Source organism: Stegostoma tigrinum, chromosome 38 (assembly GCF_030684315.1).
Source record: "Stegostoma tigrinum isolate sSteTig4 chromosome 38, sSteTig4.hap1, whole genome shotgun sequence".
NCBI lineage: Eukaryota > Metazoa > Chordata > Chondrichthyes > Orectolobiformes > Stegostomatidae > Stegostoma > Stegostoma tigrinum.
Window position 1 is genome coordinate 22871629 of NC_081391.1, and position 19622 is coordinate 22891250.

General features: G+C 47.0%; 1 protein-coding gene across 1 annotated transcript in view; it reads right to left on the reverse strand.

Moving 5' to 3' along the window:
- Positions 1-19622, reverse strand: part of LOC125447199 (SH3 domain-binding protein 1-like) — an 86832-nt gene that overhangs the window by 52302 nt on the left and 14908 nt on the right. Inside the window, exons 2-5 of the mRNA XM_048521413.2 lie at positions 9448-9487; positions 7417-7521; positions 5747-5823; positions 716-827 (exon numbers count right to left, since the gene is read on the reverse strand). Of these exons, the coding sequence (XP_048377370.2) occupies positions 716-827; positions 5747-5823; positions 7417-7521; positions 9448-9487 (334 nt within the window). The remainder of the gene's footprint in view (positions 1-715; positions 828-5746; positions 5824-7416; positions 7522-9447; positions 9488-19622) is intronic.

A 19622-nucleotide genomic window follows, 5' to 3' on the forward strand; every position in this document is an offset into this window, starting at 1 on the left:
ACACTGTGTCCCACTCAACAGCACCCCTTCCCTGAGAGGTAATGCCTATAGATCTGTGCCATCAACACACAGCTCATTCATGCTAAACAGTGATCATAGCTCCCTCCCATTGGCACAGCGTGAACACAGTGCATCCCCTTGGCTTAGTGACCACAACCCCCTCCCCTTGGCATAGAATGACCCCAACTCTCTCCCATTGGCATAGAGTGATGACAGACCCTCCCCATGGCATAGAGTGATCATGAACCCCTCCCCTGGCACACCATGACCACATCACCCTCTGCTTGTAACAGAGTGACCACAATTCCCTCCCCTTGGTACACAGTGACCATAGAACCCTCCCCTTGGTACACAGTGACCATAGACCCCTCTCCGTGGCACATGAAGTCTATCTGCCTGATAACAGCCATCACATTCACAGGGAACAGAGTCCTGAGATTTATCACTGCAGCTTCTGTGCAGTGGGGTTTTTAGACGAGTCACTGATGATCCTATTTGCAAACGGAAGTGTTGGACTTCACAAGTTCTGGTTTTAAAAACAGCAAGTTGAATTAAAATAGTTCCAGATAGTGACTGCAGGCAGGCCTGATATAAGTAGATGTCTGTGGCTAGTACTAAATCACTCAGGAACCTCTCAGTACACAGCTCTTTGCTACATGTTAGATACCCTGGTTTACAATGGGCACTCACTGAGCCTCCCTGTCGAGCTCCTCACCTCTGAGAGTTTATACAGCGGGTCCAGGACTTCTTTCTCCACTTGAAGCTCGTGTTCAATAAGGACCTTTGCTAAGGTATTTTCGACCGAACAACAGAGCTCCATCATTTTCCTGTGGGGAGAGAGAAAGCTACAACCATGAGAAAAAAGAATCATAGAATCGCTATGGCACAGGGAGAGGCCATTCAACCTGCACTGGCCCTCTAAAGAGCATCCCACCCTACTCCATAACCATGGCTAACCCACCCAGCCAGCCAGCCTGCACATCCCTGGACACTACAGGTAATTTCTCATGGCCTATCCACCCAGCTCACACGTCTTTGGGGCAGTGGGAGGAAACCAGAGCACGCAGACATGGGGAGAACGTGCAAACTCCACACAGCAGTCACCCCAGGGTGGAATTGAACCCGGGTCCCTGGTGTTGTGAGGCAGCAATGCCAACGGCCGAGCCACCGTGCCACCCTTAACTTGATGCCATCAGGAGGAGGGATCGAGTGAAACATATTGAGCCGCGCCGACCATTTCGCCATTCAAAACGCGCATTGAAATATTAGACAACTCTCTCTGAAGAGGTAACACAGTGTGGAGCTGGAGGATCACAGCAGGCCAGGCAGCATCAGAGGAACGGGAATAACACGGTGTGGAGCTGGAGGATCACAGAAGGCCAGGCAGCATCAGAGGAACGGGAATAACACAGTGTGGAGCTGGAGGATCACAGCAGGCCAGGCAGCATCAGAGGAACGGGAATAACCCGGTGTGGAGCTGGAGGATCACAGCAGGCCAGGCAGCATCAGAGGAACAGGAATAACACAGTGTGGAACTGGAGGATCACAGCAGGCCAGGCAGCATCAGAGGAACGGGAATAACCCGGTGTGGAGCTGGAGGATCACAGCAGGCCAGGCAGCATCAGAGGAGCAGGAAAGTTGACGTTTCTGGTTGGGACCCTTCTTCAGAAATGGCACAGCTGCACTTATCGATATTGGCACGATATTCAAACACACTGGAGCACAGACTCACAGCAGTGTTTCAACTATCTATACCTGCCATTTCTGAAGAAGGGTCCTGGCCCGAAACGTCAGCCTTCCTGCTCCTCTGATGCTGCCTGGCCTGCTGTGTTTCTCCAGCTCCACACTGTGTTATCTCTGACTCCAGCATCGGCAGTTTCTACTATCTCTCTGGAGAGAGACAGGGTTTTGAAAACCACGACTGGGTTGGATTGGGGTGGAACTGCTCGTGATGGTAAAAGGAGCGAGTACCAGGGAGTTTGGATTTAACGTGACCCACTAGAGAAGTGAGGGTGAAGTGAGAAAAAGTGTGTTCTCACTCAGCAACGAGCGGCTGGGTCTTGGAATGCGCTGCTGGGAAATGTCGGGGAGGAAGGTTCAGCTGATGCATTCCAGGTGGTTATTTGGGTAAAAACTAAATGCACAGAAATACAGGGGAAGGACAGGAGGTTGGCACAAGGTAGTGAAGCTCATTTAGCCAGCTGCTGCAGACACAATGAATATCAAGGATGTTATTGCTGCGTTTATTTCTCAGTGAGAAAAACAGCAAAAAGCGGTGAAAAGTTTTTCCACTGTCCGGCTAACATTTTGAGTAATTTAAGAATAAGGAAGAAACAGAAAGACATAGAATCCGTCAGTCCTGAACAAGCTCGTCCTCACCAACACCTGCGTCGCCATCCCTCCTCCACCGTCTACGCTAGGCCCAACCAATGTTAAACTTGCCAATCTTCAGGCGTCATCTTACTCCGTCCGGCCTGCCTCGCCGATGTCGCCCTCCGCCACTGCAGCAAGCCCCAACACCACCCCCCCCTCCACCCCGATTCCAATGCTAGGTCCCACGTTCGCCCCGGTAAAGCATATGAGTGCTCGCTCATCACTGTCATGTGGTCCGTGCCAGGCTCGCTCCAGTCTGTGCTGGGATCCCTCACCATTCTCGGTGCCACCCAAGCTCAGGGCAAGAGGTAAGTAAAGGAAAAGAGAAGAGAAACAAGAAGAGAAAAAGGAAGAAGAAAAGAAAACGATTGGAGCAGACCAGCCCCAGCTCACGAGTCCTACTGCACCGCCATCTTGATGAAGTCACCAATGACCGACGGGTCAAATGGCCTCGTGCTGGAATAATTCCACCATTCTGTGCCAAGTGGGGGGCGAACAAATACAGAAACATGGCCCAACCTGTGGTGGTGTGTTAATAGACACCTCTGGGGAAGGGTCAGCACCTCTCCAACACAAGGGCCTCACGAAGGACAAGCAGCATCACAATTCAATAAATACCTGAAATTAAGAATCTGACCGTGAATCCATTGTCAATTATTGGAAAACCCATCTGGTTCACTAATGCCCTTTAGGGACGGTAATTGCCATCCTGACCTGGTCTGGGCCTACATGTGACTCCAGACCACAGCAATGTGGTTGAGTCTTAACTGCCCCCTGGGCAATTAGGGATGGGCAATTAATGCTGGGCTAGGCAGTTTCACCCTCATCCTGTGAATGAGTAAAGAAAGAAAAAACAGCCCAATGTGCAGCTTGATAGGCCCCACAAGATCATGGCTGTCACACTCTATTTATCGACTGAGCTGGCCGGGGCATGAGACTTGGTTTGGATTCCTTCGTCATTAGAAAGTTGATTGAATTGAATACTGAAACTTACAGTTATATTTTTCAATAATTCCTTCATGGGACATGGGTGTCACTTGCAAGGCCAGCATTTGCTGCCTGTCCCTAATTGCCCTTCAACTGAATTCACTTTGGCCTGGAGTCACATGGAGGCCAGACCAGGTAAAGATGGCAGTTTCCTCCCCGAAAGAACCAGATAAGTTCACTGAGATCCAGCATTCACCATCACCAAGACCCACCATTCAAATCACCGAAAGCCGGTATTGACCATCACCGAGACCCGGTATTCACCATCACCGAGGCCCAACATTCACCATCACTGAGTCCCAACATTCACCATCACCGAGACCCAACATTTACCATCACCGAGACCCAACATTTACCATCACCGAGACCTGGTATTCACCCTCACCGAGGCCCAGCATTCAACATCACCGAGACCCGGCATTTATCATCACCGAGACTGGTATTCACCATCACCAAGACCTCCTACTCACCATCACTGTGATCCAGCATTCACCATCACGAAGACCCAACATTCACCATCACTGAGACCCAACATTCACCATCACCGAGACCCAATATTCACCATCACCGAGACCTTGTATTCACCATCACTGTGACCAAACATTCACCATCACTGAGACCCAACATTCACCATCACCGAGACCCAGCATTCACCATCACCGAGACCCAGCATTCATCATCACCGAGACCTGGTATTCACCAACACCAAGACATGATATTCACCATCACTGCGACCCAGTATTCACCATCACTGTGACCCAGTATTCACCATCACTGCGACCCGGTATTCACCATCACCGAGACCCGGTATTCACCATCACAGAGACCTGGCATTCACCATCACCGAGACCCGGTATTCACCATTGTTGAGACCAGAGTTTGTTAATCGAATTTAAATTCAAAAAGCTGTCCTGGGATTGGAATCCAAGTCTCTACAGCATTAACCTCGCTCTCTGGATTACTGGAACAAAATGCACAATACTGTGGAAATCTGAAGTAAAAATACTGAAATGAGTCTTTGTGTTTAAAAGAAGAGTCATATTGGACTCGAAATGTTAACTCTGTTTATCTCTCCCAGATGCTGCCAGACCTGCTGAGTTTCTCCAGCACTTTCAGTTTTTAAGCTTGTGATTAAAATATAAAATCACCATGGGCTTACCTGACCATGGGGCAGGCCTGTCTCATTATAGAGAGAGAGGGAGAGACAGAGAGAGAGAGAGAGAAAGAGAGACAGAGAGAGAGAAAGAGAGAGAGAGAGAAAAAGAGGGAGAGAGAAAGAGAGAGAGAGAGAAAAAGAGGGAGAGAAAGAGAGAGAGGGAGGGAGAGAGAGAGAGAGGCAGAGAGAGAAAGAGAGATAGAAGGAGAAAGAAAGAGAGAGAGAGGGAGAGAGAAAAAGAGGGAGAGAGAAAGAGAGAGAGGGAGAGAAAGAGAGACAGAGAAAGAGAGAGAGGGAGAAAGGAAGAAAGAGAGAGTGAGAAAGAGAGAGAGAAAGAAAGGGGGGTACAGGTGGTGCTTTAATCTGAGGGTCACCTCAGGCACAGGGAGAGGTTGGAATTCACACGACACCAGGTCATAGTCCAACAAGTTTATTTGAAATCTCAGGCTTTCACAGCGCTGCTCCTTCACCTGTTGGACTATATCCTGGTGTCATGCGACTTCTGGCTTTGTCCAACCCAGCCTGACAGCAGCACCACCACATCAAGGGGAGAGGTTAAGAGGGACAGTCTTTCACAGTAACCCCAGCCAGTGTGGGAACTGAACCCACGCTGTTATCACTAACCACTCCCTGTTGGCATTACCACTTCTGCTTATCCTCAAAATCAAATTGTTCCTGTTGGGAGAATGCAGATTGAGGGAAAAGAACCTTAACACTAGAACAAGGTTGTTCAGGAATGATATTATGAAGTGTTGTAGGAATCATAGGTTTTACAATCGATTTTGGATGGTTGAGAATTTCCAGGAGAATGGAGCAAAATAGATCAGCATTGGGCAAGCGGATGGTGGAGCAGGCATGATGGGAATGAATGGTGTCTCCCTGTCTGATTACTACCAGCCAGGGGTATCTGGAAAGGGCATGGATATAGGTGGGCTGGGCGAAGGGAGGCTTACACTTACAGTCTGAGAATTAGGGTCAGACGATTCAGGAGAGATGTTGGGAAGCATTTCCACACACAAAGCGTGGGAGAGCTTTGGAACTCTCTTCTGCGAATGGAAGTGGACGCTGGATCAGTCATTAATTTAAATTATTTTTAACATTCATTAACGGGATGAGACCGTGATAGGTTAGGTGATCGAATCCCCAGCCCTGCGAGCACGCAGTGTTAGGTGTTGACCATCCCAAGGCCTTGTCTCAGCCTACGAAGAGACCCAGTGCCTTCATACCCACCTAATGACAGACTCGTTGTCCAACTCCCTGCAGCTGTCCTCCATGCTCTGTGACAGCGTCATCAATGGCATCTTCTTCTGTGCCAGAAAAAAAGAAGCATTAGGATTGCAGGGGGCCCTGGACTGTGAGAGAGTGGGGGCATGGAGCCACAGGGACGAAGCAGCTCAGGGATCAGCCTTGCCTTAGATGTGGGAAGAAGGTAAGAACGAGAGAAATATGGGCCTGTTCCGAGCCTGCTCTGCCATTCGGAAAGGTCACGGCTGATCTTTGTCATGGACTCAACTCCACTCACCCGCCCACTCACCATAACCTTTAAACCTTCTACTGTTCAAAAATCTATCTATCTTTTAGCCTTAAAAACATACAATAAGGGGGCCTCAGGGATAGTTGGAACTGCAGAGGCTGGAGAATCTGAGATAATAAGTTTGCAGACAATACGAAGTTGGGTCACATTGTGGACAGTGCAAAGGAGTGTTCTAGGTTACAAAGGGACATTAATAGGATGCAGAGCTGGGCTGAGAAGTGGCAGATGGAGTTTAACCCTGAAAAGTGTGAAGTGGTTCATTTTGGAAGGGCAAACTTGAAAGCAGAATACAGGGTTAACGGAAAGTTTCTTCGCAGTGTGGAGGAGCAGAGGGATCTTGGGGTTCATGTCTACAGCTCCCTGAAAGCTGCCACCCAGGTGGACAGAGTTGTTAAGAAGGCGTATGATGCGTTAGCTTTCATTAATAGAGGGATTGAGTTCAAGAGCCGTGAAGTTATGCTCCAGCTATACAAAAGCCTGGTTCGGACTCATCTGGAGTATTGTGTCCAGTTCTGGTAGCCTTATTATCGGAAAGATGTGGAGGTGTAGGAAAAGGTGCAGAGGAGATTACCAGGATGTTGCCTGGAATGGAGGGAAGGTCTTACGAGGAAAGGTTGAGAGAGCAAGGGCTTTTCTCTTTGGAACGATAAAGGATGAGAGGTGACTTGATAGAGGTGTACAAAATGATCAGAGGTATAGATAGAGTAGACAGCCAGAGACTTTTCTCTGGCTGGAGGTAGCTATTACGAGTGGACATAGTTTTAAAGTGAGTGGAGGTAGGTATAGGGGAGATGTCAGAGACAGGTTCTTTACTCAGAGAGTGGTCAGGGTGTGGAATGCATTGCTGGGGAGGGTAGTGGAATTGGCCTCATTAGGGGCATTTAAGCGGCTATTAGATAGGCATATGGATGATAGTATAAGGTAGGGCTGGAGGTTAGATAGACCTTAGGATTTTGGTAAAGGTTCGGCACAAAGTCGTGGACCAAAGGGCCTGTACTGTGCTGTGCTGTTCTGTGTTCGATATTCTATAACGATGTGTGGAGCTGGATGAACACAGCAGGCCAAGCAGCATCAGAGGAGCAGGAAGGCTGACATTTCGGGCCTAGACCCTTCTTCAGAAATTCTGACCCTTCTGATGAAGGGTCTAGGCTGGAAACATCAGCCTTCCTGCTCCTCTGATGCTGCTTGGCCTGCTGTGTTCATCCAATTCTACACCTTGTTATCCCCGATATCAACGCGGCTAGCAACATCACCACCCCTTGTAAACTTCAGCCTTTGTAATGAGCAGTGGAGGAGTGGGACTTGGTTGGGAATTGGATTATTGGAACGACCTGACATAATGTGACCAAGGAGTTCCCTTACTCACCAAGCGCTTATCAAAATCAGAACCCTGCTGGCCGTGAAGGCAGGACAGCAGCCTCTTGTATGTGTTGCAGGTCGCTCTCCTTGTGGGCTCAATCCGGTTTTCAAACTGAACAAAAGTGAAGACAAACAGGTGAGAGGTCAATGTGTTTAACAAATGGGAAAGCATGCTGCCATTGAGCAGGCAAAGGTCAAAGTTCAAACAACAACAAAAAAGCCTTTAGCCCATTGGGTCTCTCCTTCTGGAAATCAAGACCCATGCTTGATGTGGCTTGAAAAGGTTCAGAACGTCAGCTCCACCCACACCAAGGCATCAACTGACTGCAAAACAACATTCCCACAGCAATACACTGGAGTATCATCACTCCATCAGTGCTACACTGGAGTATTAGCTCTTCCTCAGTGCTACACTGGAGTATCAGCTCTACCTCAATGCTACACTGGAGTATCAGCTCCCCCTCAGTGCTACACTGGAGTGTCAGCTCTCCCTCAGTGCTACACTGGACTATCAGCTCTTCCTCAGTGCTACACTGGAGTATCAGCTCTCCCTCAGTGCTACACTAGAGTATCAGCTCCCCCTCAGTGCTACACTGGAGTGTCAGCTCTACCTCAATGCTACACTGGAGTATCAGCTCTCCCTCAGTGCTACACTGGAGTATCAGCTCTTCCTCAGTGCTACACTGGAGTGTCAGCTCTCCCTCAGTGCTACACTGGACTATCAGCTCTCCCTCAGTGCTACACTGGAGTATCAGCTCTTCCTCAGTGCTACACTGGAGTGTCAGCTCTCCCTCTGTGCTACACTGGAGTATCAGCTCTTCCTCAGTGCTACACTGGAGTGTCAGCTCTCCCTCAATGCTACACTGGAGTATCTGCTCTCCCTCCGTGCTACACTGGAGTATCAGCTCTCCCTCTGTGCTACACTGGAGTATCAGCTCTCCCTCCATGCTATTCTGGAGTATCAGCTCTTCCTCAGTGCTACACTGGAGTGTCAGCTCTCCCTCAATGCTACACTGGAGTATCTGCTCTCCCTCCGTGCTACACTGGAGTATCAGCTCTCCCTCTGTGCTACACTGGAGTATCAGCTCTCCCTCCATGCTATTCTGGAGTATCAGCTCTTCCTCAGTGCTACACTGGAGTGTCAGCTCTTCCTCAGTGCTACACTGGAGTATCAGCTCTCCCTCAGTGCTACACTGGAATATCAGCTCTTCCTCAATGCTACACTGGAGTGTCAGCTCTTTGTCAGTGCTACACTGGAGTATCAGCTCTCCCTCTGTGCTACACTGGAGTATCAGCTCTTCCTCAGTGCTACACTGGAGTGTCAGCTCTCCCTCAATGCTACACTGGAGTATCTGCTCTCCCTCCGTGCTACACTGGAGTATCAGCTCTCCCTCTGTGCTACACTGGAGTATCAGCTCTCCCTCCATGCTATTCTGGAGTATCAGCTCTTCCTCAGTGCTACACTGGAGTGTCAGCTCTTCCTCAGTGCTACACTGGAGTATCAGCTCTCCCTCAGTGCTACACTGGAATATCAGCTCTTCCTCAATGCTACACTGGAGTGTCAGCTCTTTGTCAGTGCTACACTGGAGTATCAGCTCTCCCTCAGTGCTACACTGGAATATCAGCTCTTCCTCACAGCTACACTGGAGTATCAGCTCTTCCTCCGTGCTGGACTGCAAAATCATTTCTACCGCAGTTTTTCTGTCTCAGAGGAACAAGTACAATTAATTATGACAGAATATGACATATCTACTGATTATGGGATGGAGAGTCATGTCTACTTTGCCCAATGATTGAACCATGGAGTCTCCCTGACTATGGAGCTTCAATTGCTTCAGAGCAGATCATGTGGTTTGAGAACTAGATTGAGCATGTGACAATGAAAATCCGTGGGATTATCTTGTTTCTCTGCAGCTCGGAAATGGATGGGTGAAAAAAGAACACAATCTCAGTTGGTTGAGTTGCGTCTATCCCTCACTGGCTGTCACCCTCAGTACAGTGTGGAAGAGTGCTGTCTCCCACCGAAGAGAGCCCGTACCTGGATAAGGTCTTCACTGAGGAGCTCTGAATTTTCACTTCTGTAAAGAAAGAAGAAAAACCACAAGATCAGGACCAGGATTAACTTGAGAACTAATTTTGGAGACATAGGACTTGATCTAATTTATTATTGTCACATCCAAGGTACAGATATTGTTTTGCATGCTAGCCAGGCAAACCCTTCCTTCCATAAGTACGTCAGGGTAACTGAACCGAATGCAGAACACAGTGTCACAGCTACAGAGAAGGTGCCGAGGTAGATCCACTCTAACAGAAAGGAGGTACATATTGATACATCTGTAGACTGTGTAAACTTGGTGTAAAGAATATTCATGTAGTCATAGGAGTCACTAGACTGATTCCTGGATGGTAGGACTGACATATAATGAAGAGATTGGTCAGGATTATAATCACTGGGATTTTAGAACAATTTAGAATCTTGGAGAAATTTTCAAAATTCAAACAGGACTAGTCAAAGTAAACATGGGAAGGATGTTCCTGGTGACCAGGGATTCCAGAACCAGGGGGTCACAGTCTAAGGATATGGGATAGGCCATTTAGGACTGAGATGAGGATGGAATGGCATCACTCAGCGAGTGTGAGAGGCCTGAGGAGTTCTCAGCCACAGAAAGCGGACGAGGCTAAAATATTGAATGTTTGCAAGAAGGAGTTGCGTCTAATGGTAATAATCACAATGGGAGGTTGCTGGAACATTTGGATGGAGTAGGCTGGGAGAGGTTTGTAATAGGAACAGGATTAATAGGGCATTGATTGAAAGTGAGGTGCAAAAGAGACAAGGATGATGTGAGAAGCAGAAAACCTTTCCTGTATCAATATCCAACTCCTTCTTGTAAATATTTACAGTTTTGGTTCGGGAATTCGGCCCCTCAAATCTGTTCCACCATTCAATAAGTCTGTGGCCAATCTGCAGCCTAACTGCCCTTAGCCTCTCTCCCACAACAACGCTTCTTATAATGTTTCCTGCCAACACATTGGATAATGGCGAGGCTAACCAGCCGGGATGTTTTGGAGTAGATTTACTAACATCAGTCCTCCTGATGGGTCTTCCTTTAATCACTAATGCCAGGTGGGGAAGGATGGCTGTGCGAAGGCTTTTCCAGGGGGATGGCTCAATCCCAATCATCAGCTCCGGTTTATTACCCTGCAGCACTCACTGGTTATTTGTGTAACATCAAAGATATGTGGGAGACTTCAGGCTCAATGTAAAGTTAAGCACACATTACTGGCTCAGCTACACGCTTTAAACTCTAACAGCAATAACTTAGATATTGGGAACAGAGATAGTAGGAACTGCAGATGCTGGAGAATCTGCAATAACAAGGTGTAGAGCTGGATGAACACAGCAGGAGGAGCAGGAAAGCTGACCCTTCAGGCGTAGATGTTTCTGAAGAAGGGTCTAGGCCCAAAACATCAGCTTTCCTGCTCCTATGATGCTGCTTGGCCTGCTGTATCCTTCCAGCTCTACACCTTGTTATCTCTGATACTAGGAACACACTGGAAGCAAACGGTTAACTTATCCCAGGGTCAGTCGTTCATATTGTGGTGGGTGGAAGTTAGCTTGTGATGTTAGTTAACTAGTTCAGGCACTGACCGTCTTACAGAATAGTTAGCTACTTCTGTCCTTCTGTTAATATACGTCATGTCATATATATTAACATTTTTAATAATTCATTCATGGGATGTGGGTGTTACTAGCTAGGCCAATATCTATTGCCCATTGGGCAGGTCAACTGCATTGCTGTGGGTCTGGAGTCACATATAGGTCAGGCCAGGTAAGGACGACAGATTCCTTCCCGAAAGGATAATTGACAATGGATTCATGGTCATCATTAGACTCCTAACTTGATGTGTTTTGAAAACTGAATTTAAATTCCACCATCTGCTGTAGCAAGATTCAAACGCAGGTCCCCAGAATATTACCTGTGTCTATGAATTAACAGCCCAGCGATAATACCACTAGGCCAGCACCTCCCCTGCTATGTCCTGTTATGTGTGAACCTTGGGACGTAATAATATTCTTGGATAACAAGGTGTAGAGCTGAATGAACCCAGCAGGCCAAGCAGCATCGGAGGAGCAGGAAGGCTGACATTTCGGGCCTAGACACTTCTTCAGAGAAATTATAAAATCATAATTAAAATATTATTCTTGCATGGGTTTAATTGCCAAAGACATGAGCACATAATCAAAACTGACATTCCCAACGCAGCCCTGCCAGCATCCTTCAGGATCTAAGGTCCACCCCTTGAAGGGATATAAAATCAAGGCTCTATCTGAAGTCAATGTAAAAGATTCCATGACATTCTTTTGAAGAAGACCAGGAAGGTTATCCTTGGTCTCCCAATCAACATTTTCAAATCCAATTCCATGTCATTGTTGGTGGGAGCTTGCTGTGCATACGTCTGCTCAGTCTTTCCTACATTACAACAGTGATTGTGCTTCCAAAGCACTTCATTGGTTGTCAGACATTTTGTAATGCCCTGAGGTTGTAATAGTCACTACAAAACTGTAAATTCACAAATATGAGATCTATCTGTTTGCCAAAGCTCCCTTCTCACACATCTATTCTCAATATTGCGTTCTGCAGACTTGATGCTAACCCCTTTCTCATTCATATCCAAACCACACCATGAGCAGACTGTGAAATCTTCCAAGTGCTCACACTCGGTGGGGTGGGGGATTTTCAACATTGTATTTCATGTTTCAGTTCTAATTTCCTTCAAGAGCATAGGGTGAGGTGCTCCACATGTTTAAGTGAAGGATTTACATTTCCGTCTACAACCATCTGCAGTGTAGCAGGCTGGAGGAAGAAGCCCCTCATTTTCCACTTAGCCAATTTACAGCTTGCAAGACTCAACACTGAGTTCAATAACTTCAGAGCATGAATGTCCTCCATCTCAACCAAAACCCCCTTCCTCCCCCAAATGGCACAGTTTTGCTCGCAGCAGAAATGACCTTATTTTGCGACTCAGTTATCGTTAACACCTATTTTGCATGAAAACCACTCCTTCTGTCATCATTCTGGGCATCCCCACCATCTCCTTTGTTTACAATGCAAGAAAACATCATTTTGCAGCCCCCTTCAGTTCTGAAGAAGAGTCTTTTCAGACTCAAACCATTCACACTGTTTCTCCCTTCACAGTTGCTTTCTATTTCAGACTCCCAGCACCCACAGAATTTTGCTTCTAGTAAAAGGTTTGCAGCCTGGATTCAGAACAGTGCCTCTTACACTGAAACCAGAAGAAGTGTAATATTTGCTAATTACATAGAAATTTGTTCGTTCCAACAATACTGTGTAACAACATGGCTGAATTAGAGAGAAAATAATTTAAGAGTGTATAAGACAATTTACAATGGAACAGAGTGGTTAGTCGGTGAAATCTGATTGAAACCAGACAGGCAGTCACAGCAAGATGGGAAATTGACTTAATATTGCTCAGAAGCGGAGAATAGCCCACAATCCTGGTCACGATAGTGGCGGAGTAAGGCTCCTCACTACAGCTAGTCCACTCTGACAGTTTTTCTTTCTTCTTCTTTCTTCTTTTCCGTCCTTTAGTCTTTAGAGCTCAGGCATGGGGGCACAAACAGCAGCAGCTGGGGGGCTTTACCAGTTGGGCACAAGATGGTAGGTCACGGTCAGGGCATCGCTGCTTCGTGTCTGTACGTGGGGTTTGTAAATTCTTCCCGCATCGGCATGGGTTTCCTCCAGATGCCCCGGTCTCCTCCCACAGTCCAAAGATGTGCGGGATAGGGTGGATTGGCCGTGCTAAATTGTCCCAATAGTGCCCGGGGATGTGCGGATTAGGGTGGATTGGCCATGCTAAATTGCCCCATAGTGCCCAGGGATGTGCGGGTTAGGGTGGGTTGGCCGTGCTAAACAGTCCCGTAGTGCCCAGGGATGTGCTGGTTTGGGTGGGATTGGCTGTGCTAAATTACCCAAATGCCCAGGGATGTGCGAGTTAGGGTGGATTGGCCGTGCTAAATTGCCCCATACTGCCCAGGGATGTGCAGGTTAGGGTGGATTGGCCGTGCTAAATTGTCCCATAGTGCCCAGGGATGTGCTGGTTAGGGTGGATTGGCCATGCTAAATTACCCATAGTGCCCAGAGATGTGCAGGTTAGGGTGGGATTGGCCGTGCTAAATTACCCATAGTGCCCAGGGATGTGCTGGTTAGGGTGGATTGGCCATGCTAAATTACCCATAGTGCCCAGAGATGTGCAGGTTAGGGTGGGATTGGCCGTGCTAAATTACCCATAGTGCCCAGGGATGTGCTGGTTAGGGTGGATTGGCCATGCTAAATTACCCATAGTGCCCAGAGATGTGCAGGTTAGGGTGGGATTGGCCGTGCTAAATTACCCATAGTGCCCAGGGAGTGCAGATTGGGGTGGGATTGGCCGTGATAAATTGTCCCATAGTGCTCAGGGATGTGCAGGTTAGGGTGGAATGGCCGTGATAAATTGCCCCATAGTGCCCAGGGATGTGCGGGTTAGGGTGGGTTGGCCGTGATAAATTGCCCCATAGTGCCCAGGGATGTGTGGGTTAGGGTGGGTTGGCCGTGCTAAATTGCCCCATAGTGCCCAGGGATGTGCAGGCCAGGTGGGTTAGCCATGGGAAATGCAGGATTACTGGGGTATGCAAACTGAGCCTGGGTGGGATGCTCTTTGGAAGAGTGCTGTGGACTCACTGGGCCAAACGGCCTGCTTCCATTCAGTCGGGATTCTATGATTTATCAATGTGCAGAATGGTACCAGAGCAGAGCTCTGCAGCGAGCAGGGTCCTATGGCAATGGAGAATGGCAGCGGCTGAGACCCAGCGTGAGCGTGGACGCTGGCTGTGGCAATCGGGACTGAAGCCTTGCCACGGCGGCAATGCCTGGCATGTCCATGGAGATCAGCAGCAGCGGTGGTCGGGGCTAACAGCAGCTGGCGTGCATGAAGCGGGCATTAGCTTGGTGCAGATGTAAACATACAGGTGAAGATGAGCTCTCTTGGGAAAGTCCCAGCTTGGTGCATCTGCAGGCCTATGGGTTGAGGAAGGACTGAAGTGTTTGATTTTTTTTGTTAACTTTGTTAATTCAGTTTTCTACTTTTATATTAAGAAAACTGTAGTGTTGAACTTTTTAAACTTATTTCTTTATTTTTCTACTTCTGCAGTGAAGATATTGTACCTAGGTACGTTGCATCCAAGATGGCATTGTGTGTGGTAACATTGTACACTTTTCACTGTATTCCTGTACTTGAGTTCATGTGAAAATAAAATCTAAATCTAAAATAAAACTAAATCAACGAAACTTGCAACTAGGCAAACTGAGGAGGATGGTGGGTGAACATTTTTGTATGGGAACCCTTGAACAGGACCCACATGGGAGGACTGAAGAACAAAGAGAGAAGATACACTCCCAGGCAGCATTCAAGAGGAAGACAAAAGCTATAGATTGGTGTGAAATAGCCCTGACAAAGATCTCATCTCAGATTGTGGGGCAATTGTGTGATTCAATTGAAACACCACTTTGTTTCAAATTGTCGATAAAGGAGTTGGATTTCGTGTAAGATTGTGTCAATCATAATTCTCGGTCTCTGATTTATTTTATTCATGCATGGGATGTGGGCGTCACTGGCTGATCCAGCATTTATTACCTGTCCCTAGTTTCCCCTCTAGAAAGTGGTGGTGAGCTGCCTCCTTGTAGTCCATTTGGTGTAGGGACACCCAAAATGTTCTGAGGGGTCCCGGCGACATGACAGGATATGAAAGAGGAAAAACAATCTACAAGAACTGTGGATGCTGGCATTTAGCCACAAAAACAGAAATTGCTGGAAAAGCTCAGCAGGTCTGGCAGCACCTGTAGAGAGAAATCAAAGTTAACATTTCAGGTCCAGTGACCCTTCTTCAGAAAGGTTCTGAAGAAGGGTCACTGGACCCAGAACATTAACTCTGCACTCTCTTCAAAGATTTATGTTGGGCAAGGAAATTAAAGGTGTAGAACAAAGATAGAATTTAAAATACTGGACAGCCTCTCCCTACAGCTGCATCCCTGGCAACATCCTTACAGATCTTTTCTGAACCATTTTAAGTTTCACAACATCTTTCCTATAAGCAGAGAGACCAGAATTGAAGATAACAAAGTGTGAGGCTGGATGAACACGGCAGGCCGAGCAGCATCTCAGGAGCACAAAAGCTGACGTTTTGGACCTAGAGCCTTCGACCAGAATTGAACACAGTATTCCAAAAGTGATCTAACCAGAGTCCTGTACAGCTGCAACATGTCCTCCCAACTCTTATGCTCAATGCACTGACCAATGAAGGCAAGTACCAGGAAAGAGGAAGCTGGCAGTGTATGTACTTTATAGTGGCCAGGATTCCAGCTGGCACAATGATCATGTTCGCAGCAGTGGTTGTCCGTAGACATAAGTTAGCCACACTGTTACAGCAGTTACATCCATTTTAGATGTCACAGTTCCCGCACAATTATGAAGCATCCCTTTTTCTTTTGATCAGTATGTAGAAGAAGTGAGAGGCTCTCTCTGGAGATGACCTGAGATACAGCCTACAGATGCTATAAGCAGAACTGAGACGAGGAAGTCGCCACTGTACAGAACATACTTGTACTCCTTTACACACAGGACTCAGGAAAGCGGTAAACCTGCAATTAAATGCATCACGTTTAACACATAAGCATCACAAGATGCTTCTGAAGAACATCATTAAACAAAAAGTAACACTGAGATAAACAATGAGACCCGTGGATGGAACTGGAGGGTTTGAGCGTGAGGGAGACGCTGATTAGGCTGGGACTTTTTTCCTGGAGCCTCAGAGGTTGAGGGGTGATCTATAAAATCACTGGGAGCATGGACAGGGTCAATGGCCAAGTTCATTTCCCCAGAACAGGGGAGTCCTAAACTAGAGATATAGGTTTAATAGAGCGGAGAAACATTTAACCTGACCTGAGGGCCAACATTTTCATGCCAAGGGATGTGTGTGCACGAAATGAGCTGCCGGAGAAAGTGGTGGAGGCTTGTACAATTACAACATTTAAAAGGCATTGGATGGGTACATGACTAGGAAGGGTTTAGAGGGATATGGCCCTAAGGCTGGCAAATGGGGCTGGGTCAGATTCGGATGTCTGGTTGGTGCAGTCAAGTTGGACTGAAAGGTCTGTTTCCATGCTGTATGACTCTATGACTCAATAGGACAGGTGACCAAACATTTGGTCTAAGAGTTAGGTTTGAAGGAACATCTTAATGAAGGTGAAAGGTAGAGGCTTGGAGAGATTTAGAGAGAGAAGTTTGAAGATACAGTCGCCAACAACGGGTGATTAAAATCAGAGATGCTCAGAAGACCAGAATTGGAGGAGGACAGAGAATGTAGAGGTTTGGAGGACTGCAGGAGATGAAACAGGCAGAGGGAGGAGTGTGAGGGGGAGTGAAACCACAGAGGGATTTACCCACAGTGTTTCAAACATGCGACGTTATGAACTGGAGCATTGGGGTGGGTCAACAGATTTCACCAGTCTCTGGGTGTGCATCTATGCAGCCTGGTGAATAGAGGAAATCGAGACTTAGCATGTGTTCAGATACAGACATCAATGTATTCTTTATAAGACACAGAATTGCAGATGTTGGAGATCTGAATCGAAACCGGAAAGCACCAGAGAAATGCAACAGGTCTGGGAGCATCTGCAGAGAGAGAAACAGAGATAACGTTTTGAGTTCAGTGTGACTCTTCACAAACATGTCTCAGAGCAAGGCTAGGGAAAGCAAAATCTCTGGTGTCTAATCATCTATCTCAAGGTTTTATCCACATCCAAGAATTTGGATTCAAGACAGATTTGAGGAGAAGGCAAAGTCTACTCTGTCCAGATTTGAACTGTCTTCGATCATTGTATATTACATATTACGCTCTGTACGGTAATATGAGCTTATTGTCTCATTGTTAAAACAATTCTCGACATATGCTTCTCTCGAGCCATCTGATCCATTTTGTTCTGTTCTCTGCCAATCAATCCTTTCTAACTCTGCCCATGCGGTGCTATTTATACCCAGTGTGGCATCATCGCAGGGTTGCTCCAGGGTGTCAAAGCCGTTACACAACATTGAATAATTTAAATTCAGCCCATGCAGGATTAAACCACGTTAAACTGTACCAGGCATGTCTGTAGGTGGCACAAAACCAGGAATTGTTGTGAACAACGAGGAGAAAAATGACAGAAATCAAGAAGAGACAGTTTGGTAAAATGCAAAACAAGTAAAATTCACCACAGAGAAGTAAGGATTGATACAATTCTGAAAGAAGAATGGAGTGAGGCAAATGTTACAATTTTAAACAGGGTAAAGGGACAGGGCTCAAGGTATTCATCTATAACTCTTCAAAGATGCTGGAACCCAATGAGAAGGTTATTTAAAAGCACACAGGTCCTTGGTTTCTTAATAGAAGCATAAGGCATGGCACTTCCTTTATTTTTCAGTGTGGGAGCAAGGGGTTAATACTCTGCTTCCTCTGGCAAGATGACTCACCAATTGCCTACCAATCAGCTGCTGAGAACTGAGAGACAAGCAAGGGTCAGTTTCTCAGCCTATTGCAGACCTTGACCTGGGTCGTCAGAAGCTGCCAGCCAATCAGAGACCAGCAGCATGCACCGGTTGAACCCTGACCCTTGTGCGATGTGGTTGGCTCTTTGGGTAGTTAGGGATGGGTAATAAATGCCAGCCTAAGTGAGGAAGCCCACATTCTGTGTGAGTCGGGGGTACTGGGCGAGGTGTGTTTCCAACAACAAGAAGATAAAACCTTATTATCTTCGACTTGCAGGGTAGGGGTCATGAAGAGAGGTTTTCTTAGGCCATCCCTTGCTCATTTTCTGTGCCCCCTTCCCTCCAAACTGCTCCCACATTGGATAAATTGCAGGCACCGCAAACTTGGCACAGGCTGTACAGTGTTGCGGTTGGGAAACGAGCCATTTGTCTCACCATCAGGGATGCGGTGAGTTGAGGTCTTATAATTGCTGGAGGGCCCAATACGTTGCCCAAGGCCTTTCTTGCCCAGAACTGAATTGGTGCGATAACGAGAAGGGGGTGAATTCCTCTCAACTTTCTCAATTATTTCCCCTCTCGTCACCTCAGGGAGGGAGAGATTCTGCTGGGGGAGCGCAAGAACAAGGAAATTATGTCAAACCTTCCTAAAACACTGGTTAGGCCGCATTTGGAGCACTGGAATGTCCAAATCTATGGCACCACATTTTGGGGAGAATTTCCAAGCCCCAGAAAGGGCACTGAAGCCCTTTAATTAATGATTTAGAGCAACTGGCAAAAGAAACAGAGGTAACAGGATTGGGCTTACTTTCTGTACTAAGTCATGAGCTGGAGTCTACTTCCTGAAAATATAGTCAAAGCAGAATCACTTGTCACTTTCAGAAGTGAATTGCGTAAACACTCAGAGGGAAAACATTTCCATGGCTCTGGTGACAGCTGTGCACTGGGGCTATTCTTTCAAAGGCCTAGCATTGGATTGATGGCCCAAATGGCCTCCTCCTGCTCATAATAATTCAATGGTTCCACAGTTTGTGAAATGTGAGACGACACCCACCACCGACGCCAACCCATTTCATTCCAGCAGCTGGCAATTGGCAAGTTTCCAGATCTGCGTCGATTCATTGACTTCAGGATTGCCTCAAAGCCACCAGCTTTAATGTGGGATCAGAGTCAAACTGTTGGTATGAACTACTGAGTGTGCAGCAAGATCACCCAGTGCAACTACTGACAAGGTGCATAATAGAGTTTGAATGCAAGGTAATTGGAGCGTCGAGGGAGGCCGGAATGTTGATTGGCAATCAACAGGTTTTAGGGTGAGGAAATTCTGGTTCAACATCCACTAAACAAATCAAAAACACCCCCGCCAATCAGTGCCAACCTGTCCAGTTTTAAATGTAAACAACATTTGGTGGTTAACTGTCACTCTTCGTCAACCCATGCATTTTCATCACCAGCCACACCTCTATTGGTCACTAGCTGACCAATCAGCACTGTCATATAATAGAAATGTCAGTTTCCCTTCATGTTGGCATTCTTGCAAATTATCCTGATGAGTGCAAAGTGATAAAAACTTTGACAAAATATGTCTATTTTTCAGCACTATCCAAGCTCCGCACAACCAGACCACACTCCAAA